The 23830-nt window shown below is 46.2% G+C and overlaps 1 protein-coding gene across 6 annotated transcripts in view; it reads left to right on the top strand.

Moving 5' to 3' along the window:
* DYM (dymeclin) overlaps positions 1-23830 on the top strand; it is a 328401-nt gene that overhangs the window by 128810 nt on the left and 175761 nt on the right. For all 6 annotated transcript variants that reach the window (XM_069746704.1, XM_069746678.1, XM_069746713.1 and 3 more), the window contains exons 12-13: positions 3312-3425; positions 5421-5515. In XM_069746704.1, the coding sequence (XP_069602805.1) occupies positions 3312-3425; positions 5421-5515 (209 nt within the window). The remainder of the gene's footprint in view (positions 1-3311; positions 3426-5420; positions 5516-23830) is intronic.

Genomic DNA, 23830 nt, shown 5'->3' with positions numbered 1-23830 from the left:
GATCCTGAGTTACATCCTGTATTATACCCCAGAGCTGCACTCAGTATTCTGCTGGTGCAGTCACTGTGTACATACATTACATTACTGATCCTGAGTTGCATCCTGTATTACAGGTCCTTCTCAAAAAATTAGCATATAGTGTTAAATTTCATTATTTACCATAATGTAATGATTACAATTAAACTTTCATATATTATAGAATCATTATCCACCAACTGAAATTTGTCAGGTCTTTTATTGTTTTAATACTGATGATTTTGGCATACAACTCCTGATAACCCAAAAAACCTGTCTCAATAAATTAGCATATCAAGAAAAGGTTCTCTAAACGACCTATTACCCTAATCTTCTGAATCAACTAATTAACTCTAAACACATGCAAAAGATACCTGAGGCTTTTATAAACTCCCTGCCTGGTTCATTACTCAAAACCCCCATCATGGGTAAGACTAGCGACCTGACAGATGTCAAGAAGGCCATCATTGACACCCTCAAGCAAGAGGGTAAGACCCAGAAAGAAATTTCTCAACAAATAGGCTGTTCCCAGAGTGCTGTATCAAGGCACCTCAATGGTAAGTCTGTTGGAAGGAAACAATGTGGCAGAAAACGCTGTACAACGAGAAGAGGAGACCGGACCCTGAGGAAGATTGTGGAGAAGGACCGATTCCAGACCTTGGGGAACCTGAGGAAGCAGTGGACTGAGTCTGGTGTGGAAACATCCAGAGCCACCGTGCACAGGCGTGTGCAGGAAATGGGCTACCGGTGCCGCATTCCCCAGGTAAAGCCACTTTTGAACCATAAACAGCGGCAGAGGCGCCTGACCTGGGCTACAGAGAAGCAGCACTGGACTGTTGCTAAGTGGTCCCAAGTACTTTTTTCTGATGAAAGCAAATTTTGCATGTCTTTCGGAAATCAAGGTGCCAGAGTCTGGAGGAAGACTGGGGAGAAGGAAATGCCAAAATGCCTGAAGTCCAGTGTCAAGTACCCACAGTCAGTGATGGTGTGGGGTGCCATGTCAGCTGCTGGTGTTGGTCCACTGTGTTTCATCAAGGGCAGGGTCAATGCAGCTAGCTATCAGGAGATTTTGGAGCACTTCATGCTTCCATCGGCTGAAATGCTTTATGGAGATGAAGATTTCATTTTTCAGCACGACCTGGCACCTGCTCACAGTGCCAAAACCACTGGTAAATGGTTTACTGACCATGGTATTACTGTGCTCAATTGGCCTGCCAACTCTCCTGACCTGAACCCCATAGAGAATCTGTGGGATATTGTGAAGAGAAAGTTGAGAGACGCAAGACCCAACACTCTGGATGAGCTTAAGGCCGCTATTGAAGCATCCTGGGCCTCCATAACATCTCAGCAGTGTCACAGGCTGATTGCCTCCATGCCACGCCGCATTGAAGCAGTCATTTCTGCCAAAGGATTCCCGACCAAGTATTGAGTGCATAACTGAACATTATTATTTGATGGTTTTTTTGTTTGTTATTAAAAAACACTTTTATTTGATTGGATGGGTGAAATATGCTAATTTATTGAGACAGGTTTTTTGGGTTATCAGGAGTTGTATGCTAAAATCATCAGTATTAAAGGGAACCTGTCACCCCGTTTTTTGAGATTGAGCTATAAATACTGTTAAATAGGGCCTGCGCTGTGTGTTCCTATAGTGTATGTAGTGTACCCCGATTCCCCATGTATGCTGAGAAATAACTTACCAAAGTCGCCGTTTTCGCCTGTCAATCAGGCTGGTCAGGTCGGGAGGGCGTGGTGACATCGGTGGTTCTTCCTCAGCTTTACGTTGGTGGCGTAGTGGTGAACAAGCAGCGCGCGATCTGCGCTGTAATCCCTTGCATCGGTGGGGGCGGCCATCTTCCTGGGGCCGCGCGTGCGCAGATCGAGTGCTCTGCTGCACGGGGCTTCAGGAAAATGGCCGCGGGATGCCGCGCGTGCGCATTAGAGATCGCGGCGGCCATTTTCCCAAAGCCGAGATGCAAACTCGGCTTTGGGAAAATGGCCGCCGCGATCTCTAATGCGCACGCGCGGCATCCCGCGGCCATTTTCCTGAAGCCCCGTGCAGCAGAGCACTCGATCTGCGCACGCGCGGCCCCAGGAAGATGGCCGCCCCCACCGACGAAAGGGATGACAGCGCAGATCGCGCGCTGTGTCTTCACCACTACGCCACCAACGTAAAGCTGAGGAAGAACCAGCGATGTCACCACGCCCTCCCGACCTGACCAGCCTGATTGACAGGCGAAAACGGCGACTTTGGTAAGTTATTTCTCAGCATACATGGGGAATCGGGGTACACTACATACACTATAGGAACACACAGCGCAGGCCCTATTTAACAGTATTTATTGCTCAATCTCAAAAAACGGGGTGACAGGTTCCCTTTAAAACAATAAAAGACCTGACAAATTTCTGTTGGTGGATAATGAATCTATAATATATGAAAGTTTAATTGTAATCATTACATTATGGTAAATAATGAAATTTAACACTATATGCTAATTTTTTGAGAAGGACCTGTATACTCCAGAGCTGCACTCACTATTCTGCTGGTGCAGTCACTGTGTACATACATTACATTACTGATCCTGAGTTACATCCTGTATTATACTCCAGAGCTGCACTCACTATCCTGCTGGTGCAGTCACTGTGTACATACATTACATTACTGATCCTGTACTGATGCTGTATTATACCCCAGAGCTGCACTCACTATTCTGCTGGTGCAGTCACTGTGTACATACATTACATTACTGATCCTGAGTTACATCCTGTATTATACTCCAGAGCTGCACTCACTATTCTGCTGGTGCAGTCACTGTGTACATACATTACATTACTGATCCTGTACTGATGCTGTATTATACCCCAGAGCTGCACTCACTATTCTGCTGGTGCAGTCACTGTGTACATACATTACATTACTGATCCTGAGTTACCTCCTGTATTATACCCCAGAGCTGCACTCACTATTCTGCTGGTGCAGTCACTGTGTACATACATTACATTACTGATCCTGAGTTACATCCTGTATTATACTCCAGAGCTGCACTCACTATTCTACTGGTGCAGTCACTGTGTACATACATTACATTACTGATCCTGAGTTACATCCTGTATTATACTCCAGAGCTGCACTCGCTATTCTGCTGGTGCAGTCACTGTGTACACACATTACGTTACTGATCCTGAGACCTCCTTTATTATACTCCAGAGCTGCACTCACTATTCAGCCGGTGTGCAGGTACAGGAATTATCTAGTGTAGTTTTCGGTGAGTAACGATGCTGCTTTGTCTCTGCAGATCCTGAAGAACATCACGTGGTATTCGGAGCGGGTGCTGACGGAGATCTCTCTGGGCAGTCTGCTGATCCTGGTGGTGATCCGGACCATCCAGTATAATATGACTCGCACGCGGGTGAGTGTGGGGGCGGCACAGTGACCGATGCCATCATGGATGTATTCAGATTGGGACGCGGCGGTGCTGTTGCCAGTCGGCCATTGTCCCACAGTGCAGGGTGGGTATTGCCCTGGCACAGTGATTCCTGCCCCTGATTGTAGCTGTCGGCCATTGCTTGCTTTGGGCCGGGCTCCCGTATAATCCTGGGGCTTGGCTGATTTGTCCCAGGTGTGTGTCGGACTCTTTTGTCCTTTAATCCCATTAATCACCGTCATGGTGGAAATGAATTTAGCGAGCGGATCACGCGGTTGTACACATGACGTCACGTTCCTGTGTCGTGGTGCTGAGCCCTCCGCTGACTGACGCTGGCTGCACGGCTCTGAATCCAGGAGAGGCCGCGAGCGATGGCAGCCAGCAAATATTTGGAATCTGTATTTGTAGTGACATCAACGCTCTTCACGTATTTAATTAAAACTCCAAGCCCTCTTCTGTGCCCGGCTCCAAATCTCAGATTCATTTCTGCGTATGAACATGAGTTGTAATGGCTCAGATTACGGCGTGACCACATTACCTAATCCTCGATCAGGCCTTGCCCAAAAGGGTCATCCGGGGGTCTGCTCTGACTGCACAGTAAACACAATGCAGCTTCATATTAATAAAGGAGAATTTAATCTTTACCAAATAAATGTTTCTTTGTATCAGTACATACAATACCGTCTCCGTGATACTTTTCAGGATCTCCGCTTGCTGTCAGGCAGCAGGAACTTTCATGGGTTTCTTCCAGAAGGATGCAAATCCTTTTGGTCTTGTCGCACCACTCTACGACCACTTTTGAGACAGGGCAGACATGTTGCCGAATTTTGATGGGGATTGAATGTAAATTTGGCGCTTTCAAGACCCCATTTACTGTGAGGGAGATAATCCTCAGCAGAGGTGGTCCAAGAGCTCATATATGTGGGTATATCGGCATCTTCATAGATGAGGATCGCTGAATAGTTCTTGTAAAAACAATCACTTTTGCAATTTACTCCATCTTAAAATTTCCAGCCGTTCTTGAGATATTAATATTTTTTTCTTTAGTTTGTAGCTCGTTGCCTTGGAGACCGACCACCGCTGCTGTCATGGTTTTAAGCATTGCAGGGGGAAATGGGATGTAACAGCAGAGTCCATCTTCAAAATTGTGATGACACAAGGTCATCAGAAAAGATCTTGTAAAAGCTGTGCATGCTGTGAGGTTTAGCAGCGGTGGTCGGTGTCCAAGGCAACGAGCTGTAAACATAAGAGAAGTGTTACTATCTCAAGAACGGCTGAAAATTTTAATAAGCAGTTAATTGGAGAAAGTGCTTGCATTCAGAAATACAGGTATATGAAGACTAGAATACTACAACTATGGGAGAACCACATAAATAATATAAAACGCTTCCCTCCCGGGCAGGGGCGGCAGCAGCATTGTCCGCGCTGCGATTGTGTTGTCACTGGTTCGCTGCAGCCGGGGAGTGGACATCCCCTTTAACTGTAATCCCGCATTTTTATTTTACAATTGACTGACAGCAAACAGAGATGATGAAAACCAGGAAAACCTAAAAGTAACTTTTCATTAAAGCCAAAATACACTTGTATTATCTGACCTTGAAGCCCCAGTTGCTCGGACATCTCGGTAATTTTCCCCCTTGCTGTCAGCTGTTCCGTGCCGTTTTTAGCGGCCGATCCTTGCGGTGAGATCCGGTGTCCTCACTGGTCTTATGGCAGCAGACGTACGCCGGGGTCTACATCATTCCGGCTTGGCATCATTGAATCACTACACATGCAGTCACAGAAAGGTCTATCTGCTATAGAGGTCACTGCCTCGCGGGCTGCACAGACTTGCTTTTAGGCCCTTCCTGGGTCGGCTCTTTCACCTGCGCACACTGGCTTTTGTCACCCATTATAAAACGCTTCCCTCCCCCCCGAATTATTGTTTTATGCTGAAAAATGACCGCCTGAGTAATGAGGAGATTTTTTTTTTTCTTGCAGGACAAATACCTTCACACGAATTGTTTGGCGGCTCTGGCTAACATGTCCGCACAGTTCCGCTCCCTCCATCAGTACGCAGCGCAGAGGATCATCAGGTATTGTACCCGGCGCGCTGCCTTCTCACTGCCACTTCACTGCACTGTGCACTTAGTGACGCCAACACCTTATCGAAGGAAAGTCGGCGGTGCGGCCCTTCTACCCCCAGCGATCAGATCTGGTCAGAGACCCTTCACCCTGCAAAGAATTGACCCTCATGTAATGCATAGACAGGCGAAGTCTCGTAGCTTACTTATCGGGTGGTCACAAGTGGAGGACCCCTGACATTGCCATAGCAAGCCGCTTACACAGCCAAAAGCTGTGATCCTGACCGTTAACAGTCTCAGTGCCGCCATCTTGCCTGACTGCGGCTCTACACAAGGCAGGACCCCCTTATCACAAGCCCCAGCGAGAGGAGCGCAACGGCTGGTAACAATATGGAGACTGCCCAATTTTTGACATCAGTAGGGGACCCCTTCTGTTAATGTGGGAGCAACCCAAATATTGTATGTCCTGAAGCCCAATAATTAAGCTTAAAGGGGTTTGTCCTGAGCTGATATTGATGACCTGTCCACAGGATAGGTCATTAATATCACATTGGTGGGGTCCGACACCCCCACGATCAGTGATTGCTGAGTAAACAGTTTGCGTTGGCAGAATAGCTCTGCTCCGTACACTGTGTAGTGGCCGTTCTTGGGTACTGCAGCTCAGATCACACTCACTTCAATAAGAGCTGAGCTGCAGTACCCAAGAACGGCCACTATTCGGTGTATGGTTCTGTGATGTTCTGGTCTCAGGACCTCCTGATCGGTGGAGGTGCCAGTTGTCGGACCCCAGCCGATCTAATATTGGTGACTTATCGAAGTCCTGTTTAGGAAGGGGACTATTGCACCCCAAATCCGAGAACACCCTTTTATCTTGGTACCATAGGACGATTCGTACAAACAGCAGATTCATTGTCTGCAAGGAAAATGATCCCACACATCCATCACTAGAACAATAATGATCTGACCCTGCCGCTCTCCGGTCACTCCACAGAACTGACACTTTGGTCCCGGACCGAATATGGCCCATTGCAGTAACGGGACGGTTAGCGTTCCGGAGACCTCTTAAATCTCCAGCCTCGAGGTTTTACAGTGTTTACTCAGCCCTGCCGTGAAGCTACACTAGGAAAGTGCGCGTAAAGGGGATTTATGGTGTTTAGGCGAAACGCAATGTCTTGTTTGTAGAACAGAATAAAGATTTGTGATCTCCCTTTAGAAAACAAATAAGGGAAAAAAGCTCTGGAAACAGAGAAATGGTTTGCAGCAATGGCCGCGTGCTTAGGGGAGACCTCACTTTTCACAAACTTGATATTATCGGAGCTCTGCCTTATCAGTTAGATTTGAGCTGTAATACCAGACTCAGCCTGTAGACCAGAGTGGCGCTGTTTATGGAAAGAAAATAAAGTGGTTCTCCAGTAGACTGATATTGATGGTTTATACATAGGGTACGTCATCAGTATCAGATCAGTGCGGTCTGACACTCGGCACCCCCACGATCAGCACAGTGTACAGAGCCGCAGCAGCGCCACTCCTTACACAGTATAGTGGCCGTTCTTGGGTACTGCAGCGTAGCTACTCTTTATGTAGTGAGAGCAGAGCTACAGTACCCAAGTAGGTGTGCGGCTCCAGCACTGTTCTGTGTACATCCGCCCGCCACAAGAGTTACTCTACTCATTACTGGGGCTACTGGTTAATATCCAGGTGCTCAACTGCCCCTTTAAAGTAACCTGTATAGTGGAGCTGGTAACTTTGTGTGAAGATGCAATTCTATAGTTTCTTTCATTGGAATTGTGCATTGTTCCTTTTATTACTCCTCCTGGAAATGTATTGTTTATAGGTCCCTATAACAGTCTGATACTCGCACAACAAATGTTGTGCCGTTTCCTGAGCTTATGCTGATGATGCGTAGTAGTGATTACGGCTAAGAAATAAAGGACGACTCCATAAGTTCAAAAACCAGGCATAGGTTTGGTATCTTTTCTGGAGAGACACGGCATATGGGCAGGTTTGGTATCTTTTCTGGGGAGACATGACCTCATGGCAGGTTTGGGATCTTTTCTGGAGAGATACGGCCTGTGGACAGGTTTGGTATCTTTTCTGGGGAGACACGGTCTATGGACAGGTTTGGTATCTTTTCTGGAGAGACAAGTCCTGTGGACAGGTTTGGTATCTTTTCTGGGGAGACCAGGCCTATGGACAGGTTTGGTATCTTTTCTGGGGAGACACTACCTCATGGCAAGTTTAGTATCTTTTCTGGGGAGACATGGCCTATGGATGGGAGGTTTGATGTCTTTTCTGGGGAGATACGGCCTATGGACAGGTTTGTTATCTTTTTGGGGGAGACATGGCCTGTGGACAGGTTTGGTATATTTTCTTGGGAGGCACGGCCTGTGGACAGACTTGGTATCTTTTCTGGGGGGACACAGCCTGTGGACAGATTTGGTATCTTTTCTGGGGAAACCCGGCCTTTGGACAGGTTTGATATCTTTTCTTGGGAGGCACGGCCTGTGGACAGGTTTGGTATCTTTTCTGGAGAGACCAGGCCTATAGACAGGTTTGGTATCTTTTCTGTGGAGACACAGCCTATGGGCAGGTTTTGTATCTTTTCTGGGGAGAAACGGCCTATGGACAGGTTTGGTAGCTTTTCTGGGGAGACACGGCCTGTGGACAGATTTGGTATCTTTTCTGGGGAGACGGGGCCTGCGGACAGGTTTGGTATCTTTTCTGTGGAGACACGGCCTGTGGACAGGTTTGGTATCTTTTCTGGGGAGACACGGCCTATGGACAGATTTGGTAGCTTTTCTGGGGAGACACGGCCTATGGACAGATTTGGTAGCTTTTCTGGGGAGACACGGCCTATGGACAGATTTGGTATCTTTTCTGGGGATACGCAGCCTGTGGACAGGTTTGGTATCTTTTCTGGGGAGACACGGCCTGTGGACAGGTTTGGTATCTTTTCTGGGGAGACACGGCCTGTGGACAGATTTGGTAGCTTTTCTGGGGAGACACGGCCTATGGACAGATTTGGTATCTCTTCTGGGGAGAGACAGCCTGTGGACAGGTTTTTCCTCATACTGTACCTGTCATCCAGCTGAACTAGACACTTGGGAGGCGCTATTGCATCTTGTCTCAGCCAATCATTATTACAAAGAATCTGATTGGCTGAAAAGAGCTGACAGACTCCTCCTCACAATGCATTTTACAAGACTTCTTTTCAGCTGGATGCCAGGCACATGATATAATCCAGTCCATGCTCCAGTTCTGGTAGGAATCTTCTGAAAGCTTGTGACAATTATTAGTTTAACTCTTCATTTTTTTACGGTGAAATCTTAAAGAAATAATGGATTTCTGAAAGATATGAGCAATTTTATTGGCCCCGTGTCCTGTCTTCCATGGCAGCTGGTCTTCACTTTCGCGCCTTGCATCCTGAGTGCCTTTGCTGCATACTAGGCCCCTACAGTATCATGTTGCATGAGGCCTCGTGATTATAATGTGCGCCATGACATTGCAAGGCCTGATAAGCGCAAAAGGTGCTGAGGATGCCGGGGGGCAAAGATGAAGACCTGGTGCCATGGGTGACCAGACTGGATGCTAGATCAGAACACCATGAATAGAATGTCTCATCTGGAATATCTGAAGTCCTGCCCATGTCCGATCCGTTAACCATTGCTTGTAGATAGCGGTAACCGGCCTCGTTGTAAACCCGCCCTGTTGTTATCCCATGTCCGCTGCCCGGCACCATAATTCGTGCACCTAAATCCTTTGTGGGATCAGAGTCTTCTTCTGGGAACGTGGATTACTGAAGCCGTCATCCACAGCTCGCTCCTGATTGTCTCCCCTCCAGACCCCGATTCGTTTACCTCTATAGTGCTAATTGGTTTACCAACAAAATCCAGTGTTGAAAAGGCGAATTTTCTAAACGAGTTTTTTTTTTTCCCAGTGTTTAATTTGGCATGGCTGAAGTTTTCCTTTCTTGGGAACTGTACGCCCACCGAGACGGACCACGTGTGCTCAATCTTGGCATGTGGGAACCAAAGTTTTCCATCCCCTCTGTTTAAGGTCATATGCCCCACAGTTTAAAACATCAAACGGCGTCATTCTATCAAGCTCTGGAAATAGTCCTGTATTTATGAGCGCGTCTGCCGGGGTTTACTGCCGGACGAGCGCAGCTGTAAGGGGTGGCATTTACACAACGGAAAAAGGATTCAGTCTGTATCTGCGCAGAAGGCGGACCGGCCGGGCACGGTGCAAACACCGGCAGGTCTGGAGGGTCCTTTACTGTGCACATAGTAATGCGGACGGGGGCAGCTCGGCTTTATCCGCCATGGTCTCTGCCGTCAGAGGCTTCATACATTTTCTTTTTAAGATTTCCTGAGTGGGGTGTCAGTCATTTATTCTTCCTCGGTTCTTTCAAGCCGAGTGGAACGTCCGTGCCATAGATGGTATACGTAGTGGCATGCCGTATGACTTTGGATGTATCTAACTATTAGCTGGATAGGTGATACATTTCGGAAACCAAAATACCCCTTTAAAGTATTTGTCAATGTTATGGACATCATAAAGGGGTCCTCCTGAGAACTGCTCCGTACGAGAGACTTTAAGGGGTTATAACCACAATTGAAAATATTCCTTATCCATAAGTCGTAGGGATCCAAGAGCTGGGACCCACAACGATCCCACGAATAGCTTACTGATCATTGGGTGTCCGATCGCTGGGACCTGGACCAATCGGCAGTCAGGAGTGGCTCGTTCTGTCGATCGTTGCAGGTCCCGGAGGATAGACCGCCACAGAGAGGGGGAGTAGGCGCATTGGTGACGCCTGAAATACCTCTGCGCTGTCGCCGCCGCTCATCACTCCAGATCTGCAGCCTCTTCAGAAGTCAGCGAGCTAAACAAGCTAATAAACAGCTGCAGATGTGCAAGCGGCAATGGTGTGTCTGCAGCGGGGCGGCGGCGGGCCCTCAATGTATTTTGTGCAATTGCCATTATTAGACTGAGGAACGAGGGCGCTGGCCCCAGAGAAATAAAAGGGAGATTGGCGCTGAAGTTAGTGCAAAATATTAACCCTACAACCAAGATCTAGCTGGAACCACCACACAGCGTTACAGACTTTGAGTGCAGACACTTTACTCCGCGCTCCACCTCCCAGCACCTTATTTTATGATAACCCTGTGCTTTAAATGGGTTTTCTGGTGAAAGCAAGTTATCCCTATCCTCAGTGTAGGTAATGACTCAGGTCAGTGGGGTCCGACCGCTGGGACCTGCACCGATCACCACAATGGGGAACTTCTATCCCCATCGGGATTGAGCGCCAGTGCGTATGTCCGACCACCGCTTCATCCTCCCCCTTTAGGGCTGTGAGCGCTCCGCTCTTTCCAGCAGCCACATAGAGAATGACTGGAGCGGCGGTCCGGCATCCAACCTGCTACTCCATGTTGTATTGGAGATGAAATTCCACCGTTGGGGATAGTGATTTCCCGTTCTACCGATCAGTGCGGTCAGATCCCACCGATCAGTAAACTCTCATTCATAGGTGAGGACTTGTTGTCACCGGACAGTCCCTTTGAGCATTATCCTCTAAAATTACTTTCTTTCTGTAACCTATTTAGTAAAACTAATAATCCGAGCTGTCCAATCTCTGCTTTTCTAAAGGGAAGATGCTGCCCAATCCTCCGAAAAATAACTTGCATACATTACATACTGACCAGCAGTATTTAAACCTCGCCCCAAAAAGTCATTACTGTTTCTATACCCGGCCCAAGCTCACGAGACTATCCTGGCACAAATTGGAGATTTCTTGTAACTTTTTGTTTATTAAAATAAGTTTCTGTCTCATTTAAAGGTTTTTTTTCCAGCATTAAAAGATTAAAATTTATCTCTGGGGCCCCAACCACTGAGACCTCCATTACTCCCAAGAACTGGGCTGTTGAATGCCGGTACAAAAGAATAGGTGGTAACTTTCAGAACAGTGGGAGTCCAGACTCTGGGGGTCCCCACCGATCCCGAGAACGGGGCTCTGAAATTCCCTGGTTACGGCGGAGCAGACGCACGCCTCTGCTCCCTACGTTACCTGTGGGACTGCTGGATAGTCGAGCCCTATGCTGCTTTTTCCAGCAGTCCCATAGTGAATAGATGGAGTGGTGTCATTGTACTGCTCCATGGTACCAGGTGCAGGTCACAGCCCCGTACCTGGGTTCAGTGGGGGCCCCAGAGGTGCGACACCCACCAATCTGTAAGTTATCACCTATCCTCTGCATAAGTGTTGCATTTTGATGATGATATCCTTTAATGCTCACACCACTGATAATGATAATGTGATAATGTTCATCCTGAGCTACCGGATTCATGGAGCTTAGGATGCCACAGTCAGGAGTTGTAACGTTATCCGTTCTGATCGATGAAGAAAAGGTAGCCAGGGTGTAACTGTAGGTTTATCTGTTGTATGGGGCCCTTAAAAATCTCTGACTACCCCTGTGAGGAGAGGAAAGGGAAGTTCTGGTTTTGGATTGGAGACCTCCTGGAAAAAGTATGCAAAGGAGCTCTCCAGAAGTGTCTCCCCCTAGTGCCACCTATAGGTAGCGTCCCTTAGAGTAATTATCCGACCTATCCCAAACACTTGAATCCTGCCTAGTGACACCCCATTTATGAGCGTCTGTGTCGGACGGATTTCCTAATTTTTCCTCTTCCGCCATTCTGTTTTTTTCCTCCATAAAGGCATAATTAGGGTTGGTACAGATGGTTCCTCCCATAGAGAGGTGGATGTGAAGGGTTAATGTGCGGGTGGCGGCCCCCCTGGGAGGGCTGCTTCCCATGAGACGACTGTCTGGCCGTGTAATGAATAGGGCGATACTCGGCAGCGTTATCTGTGGATGCGGGCTGTCTGCATACTTGGCATGTTTTCTAGGAAGCGCAGCTAATGGGGACAGGATAACATTTTGTTATATACGTGGAGAAGAAAAGTCCTGGGGATTGTCCACGGCCGACACAACCTCCGGCTGAGACCATGGCTGCAATGGCTGCACCTCACCAGTGTGGTCCCTGTGCAGTCTGTGTCAGGAGCAGCATGACAACCAGCTATGTGAAGGAGCTGCGCAGTCTGTGATGTCGAGGGGCTGTTTGATGACATACACAAGCGGGTATACACAGTGTTAAGCGCTGTGGACATTTTACACGCTGGCAAACACTTTAATTGAAAACAAATTGCCCAAAGATGCAGAATGCCATCTTCCTGTTTTTCTTTCTTCGTGGTCCACCTGATTTACAGCCTATTCCTAGTTTCAGACATCTCTCGAGTGCCCCTCCCAGTAATGCAGGCTGGATATCTCTCCAGTGTCCCTCCCAGTAATGCAGGCTGGATGGTGAGGTGTGTACATCCAGGATACTGCTGTCTTCACTAGCTCCCATGTATCGGCACAGCTTCTTTTCTAGACTGATTTCCAGCTCTTCTCCATCTGCCGGGTATGGGGGGGTTTACCATTCCCTGCATCTACTCATGCTCTCTTCTTTATGGACGCTTCCTCCCCTGCTCTCACTCTTTTCCTGTTCTCCACCCTGATACACTACAGCTTGTGTGATCTGCCCTCCTTTAAGATTTGGATGTTCACCCCACCAGCACCAATGAATCCGCCATGTTACCACCTACCCCCTTCTTCCTCCTACTATCTCTAACATGGAGAGCAGAGAGAACTGCTCAAAATCAGGAGCAGTTTGGTGTCAGATCTATGACAACCAGCTAAAGGAAATAAGTATTTGATCCCTTACTGATTTTGTAGGTTCGCCCACTGACAAAGATATGTACAGTCTATAATTTTAAGGGTAGGTTAATTTTAACATTGAGAGATAGAATATCAAAAATAAAATCCAGAAAATCACATTGTATAAATGATATACATTTATTAGCTTTTTGCAGTGAGAAATAAGTATTTGATCCCCTACCAGCCATTAAGAGTTCTGGCTCCTACAGACCAGTTAGACGCTCCTAATCAACTCATTACCTGCATTAAAGACCGCTGCCTTACATAGTCACCTTTATAAAAGACTCCTGTCCACAGACTCAATTAATCAGTCAGACTCTAACCTCTACAACATGGGCAAGACCAAAGAGCTTTATAAGGATGTCAGGGACAAGATCATAGACCTGCACAAAGCTGAAATGGGCTACAAAACCGTAAATAAGACACTGGGTGAGGAGACAACTGTTGGTGCAATAGTAAGAAAATGGAAGAAATACAAAATGACTGTCAATCAACATCAATCTGGGGCACCATGCAAAATCTCCCCTCGTGGGGTATATTTGATCATGAGGAAGGTGAGTGATCAGCCTAAAACTACACGGGGGGAACTTGTTAATGATCTCAATGCAGCTGAGACCACAGTCACCAAGAAAACCATTGGTAACACATTAAAGGGTTAAAAATCCTGCATTGCCCGCAAGGCCCCCCCTGCTCAAGAAGGCACATGTGCAGGCCCGTCTGACGTTTGCCAATGAACACTTGGATGATTCTGTGAGTGATTGGGAGAAGGTGCTGTGGTCAGATGAGACAAAAATTGAGGTCTTTGGCATTAACTCGACTCGCCGTGTTTGGAGGAAGATAAATGCTGCCTATGACCGAAAGAACACCATCCCCACTGTCAAGCATGGAGGTGGAAACATTATGTTTTGGGGGTGTTTCTCTGCTAAGGGCACAGGACTATTTCACCACATCAATGGGAGAATGGATGAAGCCATGTACCGTAGAATCCTGAGTGACAACCTCCTTCCCTTCGCCAGGACATTAAAAATGGGTCGTGACTGCTGATCTCAGCGATTTGCTGCAGCCAAGCTGAGAATAGGGCCGCAATATAGGCACAGCACTGGACCTGGGAAGGTGAAGGTGAATGCACTGGACCTGTGGTCAGAAGCGGATAATTCCTTTAACACGTTGAGTCCTTCTATCATGCAGATTTAATGGACCCCCTGGCTCCCCCACCCTTAATATATTTGCTGTTGTAACTTTCTTACTGTTGGCTGTACCGTCGCTCAGCAAGCACTGACTTCCTTTTCAGCTTAGAGCTGCAGTGTAAAGCATGGGGGTGAGCGAATGAACAGCAGAGAGCAGCAGCCAGGTCCACTTCCCCGATACACTGCTAATCGGTGGGAGTCCGGGTGGAATGAGGAACAGGCAGGTAAATTATCATCCCACTCGCTGATTCCTTGGGGTCTGACCGCTCGGACTTCCATCAGTCCTGAGAACTTGGGTCCACGGAGCTGCGACTGAATGGTTGAGCATGAGCACCATGAATAGGTGGTAGGACTAGGACAACCCAATTTAAAGGGGTTTTAATAGATAAAAAGTGGTCCTAGTTTTGGCCCCTTCTTGTGTTCCGTAGACCACCAGAGTAGTTCTCATTGATCCTGCCTCATCCATCTGGTGGGGGTGGTAGTCTCTTTCCCACTAGATATAGCCATCCGACGGGGCCTGACTAGGTAATAACTTCCCACCTTGGTGGATACCTTTCGTACAGGGAGTATATGCTGTAAGTTTTTGCTTGAGCTTTATTAGCTGTACGCTCCTTAAGTGCACTGAGTGGCCATTGTCGAATATTTCCTGATCGGGATCAGCTTTTATCAAAGGGTCATTTTCATCCCCATAGATGGATATTGCCGGATAGTTCTTGCAAGCACAAGCACTTTTGCAATTTACTCTTTATTAATATTTGCAGCCATTCTTGAGATATTCACATTTTTCTTTTGTGTACAGCCCGTTGCTTCGGGAACAGACCACCGCTGTTGTCTACTTCATAAGCACTGCGCAGAAGCTGGCCGGGATTTGGAGGTAACCGTGATAACCAGCGATACCTGACAGCTTGAAAACAGTGATTACAAGCTCCATAGAAAAGAGCTTGTAAGCACTGCACATGTTCTGAGGTTGAGCAGCGGTGGTCGGTCTCCAAGGCAACGAGCTGTAAATAAGTGTTAATATCTGAAGAACGGATGAAAATTTTAATAAGCAGTAAATTGCAAAAGTGCTTGTTTTTTCAAACACTATAACAATTTATGAAGATGCGAATAAGTTTTTTTTTTTTTTTGGCGTTTGTCCCCTTTTACTTGATTTGTATCAAGAGCCTATTATGAGAATAATAATAATAATCTTAATTTTTTTTTACATAGTAATCCATTAAATGCAAATTATTTTCACCTAAGTGAAAATTGGTATGGTCACATCTTAGGCTACTTTCACACTAGCGTCGGAATCTCCCCGTCGCAATGCGTCGGGCAGAGATTCCGACGCTAGCGTTTGACGCACTGCACAACGGGTGCAGCGGATGCATTTCTCCGGCGCATCCGCTGCCCCATTGTGAGGTTCGGGGAGGTGGGGGCGGAGTTCCGGCCGCGCATGCGCGGTCAGAAAAAGCGGCCCGTCAGGAGCAAAAAACGTTACATGTAACTTTTTTGCTCCCGGCGGTCCGCCAGAACACGGCGCAATGCGTCGCTAATGTTAATCTATGGGGCAAAAACGCATCCTGCAGACAACTTTGCAGGATGCATTTTTTGCCATAAACGACGCATTGCTACGTCTGGCAAAAAACGCCAGTGTGAAAGTAGCCTTATGGAGCAGTTTCTGACGATTGTTGCCAGTCGTCCGCTGTACGTGCACTACGCCCCGATTTTCCAGCAGAGGGCGCCACAGCACAGAGTCGGAAGCTGCTGAGCTCCCTGGAAGGCTCCTACCTGGTGTCTCGGCAGCGTCTTACTGGGCCAGTCCGGGCCTGACTCGCTTCACTCTTAAGTGTAATGGTTTGACTGGATTACAGCCTGTCATTACTTGTATTCTTTCTGCTCAATTTAGATTAGAGATTGTGGCTGAGCGTGCCAACATGCTGATCTCATTACTCGGGAAGGGGCTTTTCCTTTGAAAAGAGAGTCGTTTTGTCTCCCTGCGGTGCTCACGCCAACAAATTGATATCTTATGTACTGTACTTACATTTCTGCCTTGGTGACGGCTACTCCAAGCACAACCAGATTTTTGGGGAGTTTTCATTTTTTTCCCAACCCCAAGAAAGCACAAACCATGTATCGAAGTCTGAATTCATGCCCCAGATATCGAGTCCACCCAGAGACTACCAGCGAGCGCGCGCTCACCCCCGGGGGGGTCATCTTTGTGCATCCTCGAGTTTGGATTTTTTATTTTTTTTTAAAGAGAAGTAGTAGAGCCAAGTTTATTTGCTACAATCTTTTTCCCTCTGCTTACATAGGACTGCAAGTTAAGCTAATTTACTGCTTTAACCCTGCTGTTGTCTTCGGTCAAAAACGACCGACCTTGAACTTCAATATTCTTTAAAATATTCAAGATGCGGCTCTGAAACCCGTGGCCGACCGACCCATCCTCATTTAAGTCAATCAACCACAAGTTTCAGAACCGCATCTTAAACACCCCAAAAAATACCAAAGTTCAAAATCTGTCTCCCCAGACCGAAGACAACAGCAGGGTTAAGGGCTCGTGCACACAGTGCTTTTCTGAAGTCTTTTATTTCTTGGGTAAATTCATTTTTGTGGGGGTTTTTTTGCAGCCTGTCAATTCTTTCATTATTTTTTCAGAATAAAAACTGGTTTCAGCACGAGATTCCATCTAAAAATATGCACAAATACCGCACGATTTACTGCAATTTTCCAGCAGTTTCTTAAGTCTTTCCTGCAAGAAATAGAAAAGCCAACTGCAAATGTTCCATATGAACATTCTTTAAGGGCTTGGTCACACATCGTGGTTTTCTTATGCATGGTTTCTGTCTTCTTTTTCTTTGGATGTGGAAATATTGCAACATTTTGCACTAACTGAAAAATTACATTTCCAAAATCTCATTCACATGGTGCTTTTTTTTACCTTGGGTTTTTGGGTCTGTAGTGCCTTTTCTTGTTAGTTTATTTATTTTTCCATTTGAGATCATTAAGGTTTAGCAACCAAAAACCACATCCAAAAACACGCCGAATTTCAGCTTCAGGTTTCTGTGCCATTCCTCTGTTCCTCCTGGAAATGTACGAGCCATTTGGGTGTTACCGGTTAGTGTGCGCACTGACACTGCCGACAGGTCCAGACTCTCCAGAGACACAAGGGGAAAATGGTTGGTCCTGGTGCAGTTCTACGCCCCTTAGTCTTGTGCAGTCACTTCTGAAGCCCCCCAGGAATGACACTATGTCCGCAGCCCCAATTCAAGAATAAACAGTTCTCACAAAAGCAGCCAGACGTGAACCCCGCCGCGATTTATGTCCCCGGCAGCCGAGGCCGCAGCCTAATCCTGGCTGTGCACACACATCCATCAGCGGGTTTTCATTCTTCGGCCACTTTCCCCCCCCTTGTATTTTTTACGCCCTCTTACGCCTAAATGTCGCCCCGAATTGTGCGTGTAAGATCCGCTCACCCCCTCGTCTGCCGCTGCATTAATAATGGCTTTACGCCGTGACTCGCTGTTCCTGTCGCGCTCATTGTTTGGGGGGTGGGGGGGCACTGCCGGAAGCTTTTCCAGGCCTCATTTAAGTCCTTTCACGTCTGCCGAGTTCAGAGGTTTGTTGCACGGGGTCATCCCACTTATTTTCTATGGATTTACACTTTATTTTGTCTTTTTTTAGCAGGTAAATATGGACTTATGGGGGCGTTGTAGGAAGTTGTTGGGCTCGTTGACACGCACAGTGGGAAGAGATGTGACATGGGCGACGTCTAGGGTGGGCAGCCGCACTTCTGCAAAAGCTCCAGAGAGAATGGGGTGACTGTAAAAGCTCTATAAAGTGATTACTGATCACTGGGACCACCACAGCTCCAGACCACCCTCTCATTCATGTGTGAAATTCACAGCGCTGGGCCACCTGACTGCATCCAGTCCCAGAGATCAGACCACCGCTGATCACACAGTGATTGCACATCCTGGCTACATGTCATTACTGTAGAAAATCAGAAGCCCCCTTTAACATTTGCTAATCCCTGTCCAAATCCATTGTGGGAGCATGGCGACTGTGCCAAACCTCCTCTTGTAGTGATGGAAAGGACCATGTGCCATAATGCTGTAGCACAATGGATAGCGTTTGTGTTTTGTTTTTTTTTTCTTTTTTATATACTTACTAGATGGTGGCCCGATTCTAACGCATCGGGTATTCTAGAATATGTATGTATGTATATAGCAGCCACATAGCATATAGCACAGGCCACGTAGTATATAGGAGCCATGTAGTATATAGCAGACAAATACTACGTGGCCTGTCCTATATACTATGTGGCTGCTATATACATACATATTGTAGAATACCCGATGCGTTAATACAGGCCACGCAGTATATAACAGTGGCCACGCAGTATATAACACAGCCACGTACTATATAACACAGCCACGTACTATATAACACAGCCCACGCAGTATATAGCAGCCATGCAGTATATAACACAGGCGACATAGTATATAACACAGGCCACGCAGTATATAACACTGGCCACGTAATATATAGCACAGCCCACACAGTATATAGCAGCCACGTAGTATATAACACTGCCCACGCAGTATATAGCAGCCACGCAGTATATAACACTGCCTATGTAGTATATAGCAGCCACGCGGTATCTAACAGCCCACGTAGTAAACAGCAGTGTGGGCACATATCCCTGTTAAAAAAAAAAATAATTAAAATAAAAAAAATAGTTATACTCACCCCTGGGATCCACCGAAGCTCCGGCGATAGGCGCCTGGCTGCCGCCATCTTCCGTTCCCGGCGATGCATTGCGAAATTACCCAGATGACTTAGCGGTCTCGCGAGACCGCTAAGTCTTCTGGGTAATTTCTCAATGCATCGCTGGGAGCGGAAGATGGCGGCAGGCGCGTGCGGCTCGGCGGACTACGGAGGGTGAGTATAGCAGGTTTTTGATTATTTTGAACATTACATTTTTTTTACTATTGATGCCGTATAGACAGCATCAATAGTAAAAATTTGGGGACACACAGGGTTAATAGCAGCGGTTACGGAGTGCGTTACCCGCGGCATAACGCGGGCCGTTACCGCCGGCATTAACCCTGTGTGAGCGGTGACTGGAGGGGAGTATGCGGGCGACAGGCACTGACTGCGGGGAGTAAGGAGCGGCCATTTTCTTCCGTACTGTGCGCGTCACTGATTAATCATGGCTGTTTTGCCGCGACCAATCAGCGACTTGGATTTCCATGACAGACAGAGGCCGCGACCAATGAATATCCGTGACAGACAGAAAGACGGAAGTGACCCTTAGACAATTATATATATATATAGATGGTGTTTTTTTTTTCTTTACTTATGGTGTTGTTTTTTTTTTTTTTCTTATGTTGTTGCCTGACTCCTTTTGATCGTCGGTTAGGCTCCTTTTGACCGCCAGGAGTGCAAGGAGAAGGTGCGATCAGTCCTGATTGATGGATGAAACTTCCTTGGTAACATTTAAAGCTTTGGTTCACAGTTTCATTCACCATTGGGCAGGCGCATGAGAAATGTCTCGTTTTTATATCTCTACTGGCTGATGGTGGCCTAACAGAACGGTTCCTGTACCCGGACAACAGGCAGCAGTGGTCTTCGCCATCCAACCACGGGATCGGTGACATGCACTCTAACCATACCAGTAATACTTGGTGTTAAGGGTTTTTTTTTTTTGCACTCGCGGATGCTGCACTAGTGGTTGCTGCACTCGCGGATCCTCCTCTAACCTGTGACATGACGAAACAAAAAGAATTGATGAATAATGTCCTTAGATCTTTTTTGTCTTTTTCCTCAGATGCTAAAAGGCTTGTGGGCTTTCTGAGTAAGCCAGCTTCTCGCCTGACAGTCTGTGTGCCGCCATAGCGTGCCCAGCAGTGTGCATCGGAAAAATGTGCTAAGTCCTTATTCTCAGAAAAACTGGGGAAAGTGGGTTTGGCGAGTCCAGATACTGGCGAGGACGACTTCATACATCTCCCACGCAGGTTGCTGACAAAAAAGCAATATATCTGAAATGTGCTGAGCAGCCTACATTTTCTTCCAATAGTTTTACTGCTTTCCCATGGCTCAAATAAGCTGGAGATAGAGATGAGGGAGACTATCGTCGGAGCCGAGCACATGTCCGTGCCATCATTGCAATAACCTACAGCGGAGGGTTGAGTGGTGACCATGTTTTGGGGGTTTGTGGGCTTTATATATCTAATATATAATTGCCTAGAATACTACTTCCTGCAATTTGTGCCAACTTCCGTGGCTTTGTCCGGAGCTAATGTCCGGAGCTAATGTCCGGAGCTAATGTCCGGAGCTAATGTCCGGAGATACGTGACGTCAACAGTGTCCAGTGTCTGATTGGTTGCCGCCTGCTGCGAGCGACCAATCAGTAACGTGCCGTACTGTGACACACTCCGCCCGCCATTTTGGTGTGATTTTTGAATTTTTACCTCACAGCAAGTTTCTACTGCGTGGAGGCGGGCCCAGTGACGTTGCTCTTCAAGCTCCTGACGAATTTCGTCAAAAAAATGATAATACCATTTACCAAAACTATATATATTTAGTTGTGAAGTGGTTCAGTGACATTTTCACACCAATTTTGAACTTTTGTTTGGTGTTTTCTCCATATACTGCCTATTATTTTTGTTCTTTCTTACTATTATTTATTGTATTATTCTTACATTTGAATAAATAAAGTATATATGGATTCTAGACTCCCGATTCTTTAGAATCGGGCTGCCATCTAGTATATATATATATATATATATATGTGTATATATATATATATATATATATATATATATATATATATATATATATATATATATATATATATATATATATATATATATATATATATTACACAAAGCATAGTAGTACGAGAAGTGCCGCTATGGAAGCCATCTTCTGCTTCTGCATTGGCTTTCCACATGCTCCTAGTTGGGGGTCCTCTGCAAAAAATCTATATAGATAGATATACAGTTAGGGCCACATATATTTGGACAGAGGCAACATTTTTCTAATTTTGGTTATAGACATTACCACAATGAATTTTAAACAAAACAATTCAGATGAAGTTGAAGTTCAAACTTTCAGCTTTCATTTGAAGGTATCCACATTGAAATTGGATGAAGGGTTTGGGAGTTTCAGCTCCTTTACATGTGCCACCCTGTTTTTAAAGGGACCAAAAGTAATTGGACACATCAAATAATTTTAAATAAAATGTTCATTTCTAGTACTTGGTTGAAAACCTTTTGTTGGCAATGACTGCCTGAAGTCTTGAACTTATGGACATCACCAGACGCTGTGTTTCCTCCTTTTTGATGCTCGGCCAGGCCTTCACTGCGGTGGTTTTCAGTTGCTGTTTGTTCGTGGGCCTTTGTCTGAAGTTTAGTCTTTAACAAGTGAAATGCTTCTCAATTGGGCTGAGGTCAGGTGACTTGGCCATTCAAGAATATTCCACTTCTTTGCTTTAATAAACTCCTGGGTTGCTTTGGCTTTATGTTTTGGGTCATTGTCCATCTGTAGTATGAAACGATGACCAATCAGTTTGGCTGGATCTGAGCACACAGTATGGCGTCTCTGAAGACCTCAGAATTCATTCGGCTGCTTCTGTCCTGTGTCCCGCCATCAATAAACACTAGTGACCCAGTGCCACTGGCAGCCATGCATGCCCAAGCCATCACACTGCCTCCGCCGTGTGTTACAGATGATGTGGTATGCTTTGGATCATGAGCTGTACCACGCCTTCGCCATGCTTTTCTCTTTCCATCATTCTGGTAGAGGTTGATCTTGGTTTCATCTGTCCAAAAATGTTCTTCCAGAACTGTGCGGCTTTTTTAGATGTTTTTTAGCCTTTTTATTCTTGATGCTTATGAGTGGCTGCACCTTGCAGTGAACCCTCAGCATTTACTTTCATGCAGTCTTCTCTTTATGGTAGATTTGGATATTGCTACGCCGACCTCCTGGAGAGTGTTGTTCACTTGGTCGGCTGTTGTGAAGGGGTTTCTCTTCACCATGGAGATTATTCTGCGATCATCCACCACTGTTGTCTTCCGTGGGCGCCCAGGTCTTTCTGCATTGATGAGTTCACCAGTGCTTTCTTTCTCAGGATGTACCAAACTGTAGATTTTACCACTCCTAATATTGTAGCAATTTCTCGGATGGGTTTTTTCTGTTTTCGCAGCTTAAGGATGGCGTGTTTCACCTGCATGGAGAGCTCCTTTACCGCATGTTTACTTCACAGCAAAACCTTCCAAATGCAAGCACCACACCTCAAATCAACTACAGGCCTTTTATCTGCTTAATTGAGAATGACATAACGAAGGGATTGCCCACATCTGTCCATGAAATAGCCTTGGAGTCAATTGTCCAATTACTTTTGGTCCCTTTAAAAACAGGGTGGCACATGTTAAGGAGCTGAAACTCCTAAACCCTTCATCCAATTTTAATGTGGATACCCTCAAATGAAAGCTGAAAGTCTGAACTTCAACTGCATCTGAATTGTATTGTTTAAAATTCATTGTGGTAATGTCTATAACCAAAATTAGAAAAATGTTGTCTCTGTCGAAATATATATGGACCTAACTGTACATACATACATGGTGGGCCATTTATATGGATACACCTAAACAAAATGGGAATGGTTGGTGATATTAACTTCCTGTTTGTGGCACATTAGTATGTGGGAGGAGGAAAACTTTTCAAGATGGGTGGGGACCATGGCGGCGATTTTGAAGTCGGCCTTTTTGGATCCAACTTTATTTTTTCCAATGGGAAGAGGGTCATGTGACACATCAGACTTATAGAGAATTTCACAAGAAAACAATGGTGTGCTTGGTTTTAACATATTTATTCTTTCATGAGCTATTTACAAGTTTATGACCACTTATAAAATGTGTTCAAAGTGCTGCCCATTGTGTTGGATTATCAATGCAAACCTCTTCTCCCACTCTTGACACACTGATGGCAACACCGCAGAAGAACTGGTAGCACAAGCTTCCAGTATCTGTTGTTTCAGATGCTGCACATCTCCTATCTAAACAGCATAGACACTGCCTTAAGATGACCCCAAAGACAAAAGTCTAAGGGGGTCAGATCGGGAGACCTTGGTGGCCATTCAACTGGCCCATCATGATGATGTGTTGCCCTCTTTATGTACTGAAGATGGCACATTCCCTGAGTTTTTCCGGCAAGATTGTGCACCACCACATTATGGGTGTCAGGTCCGAGCATTCCTACATGAACAGTTTCCTGGAAAGTGGATTGGTCGACGTGGGCCAGTAGAATGGCCACCAAGGTCTACACAATACTGACATTACAGCAAGAGATCGCAGAGGATACATTTTGTGAGGTAAAATATTTTTTAAAAACAGTCAGTGAAA

The sequence above is a fragment of the Ranitomeya imitator genome, chromosome 1, assembly GCF_032444005.1.
Source record: "Ranitomeya imitator isolate aRanImi1 chromosome 1, aRanImi1.pri, whole genome shotgun sequence".
Classification (NCBI taxonomy): Eukaryota; Metazoa; Chordata; class Amphibia; order Anura; family Dendrobatidae; genus Ranitomeya; species Ranitomeya imitator.
The sequence above is the reverse complement of the archived record's forward strand: the minus strand, read 5'-3'. Positions and strand labels throughout refer to the sequence as shown.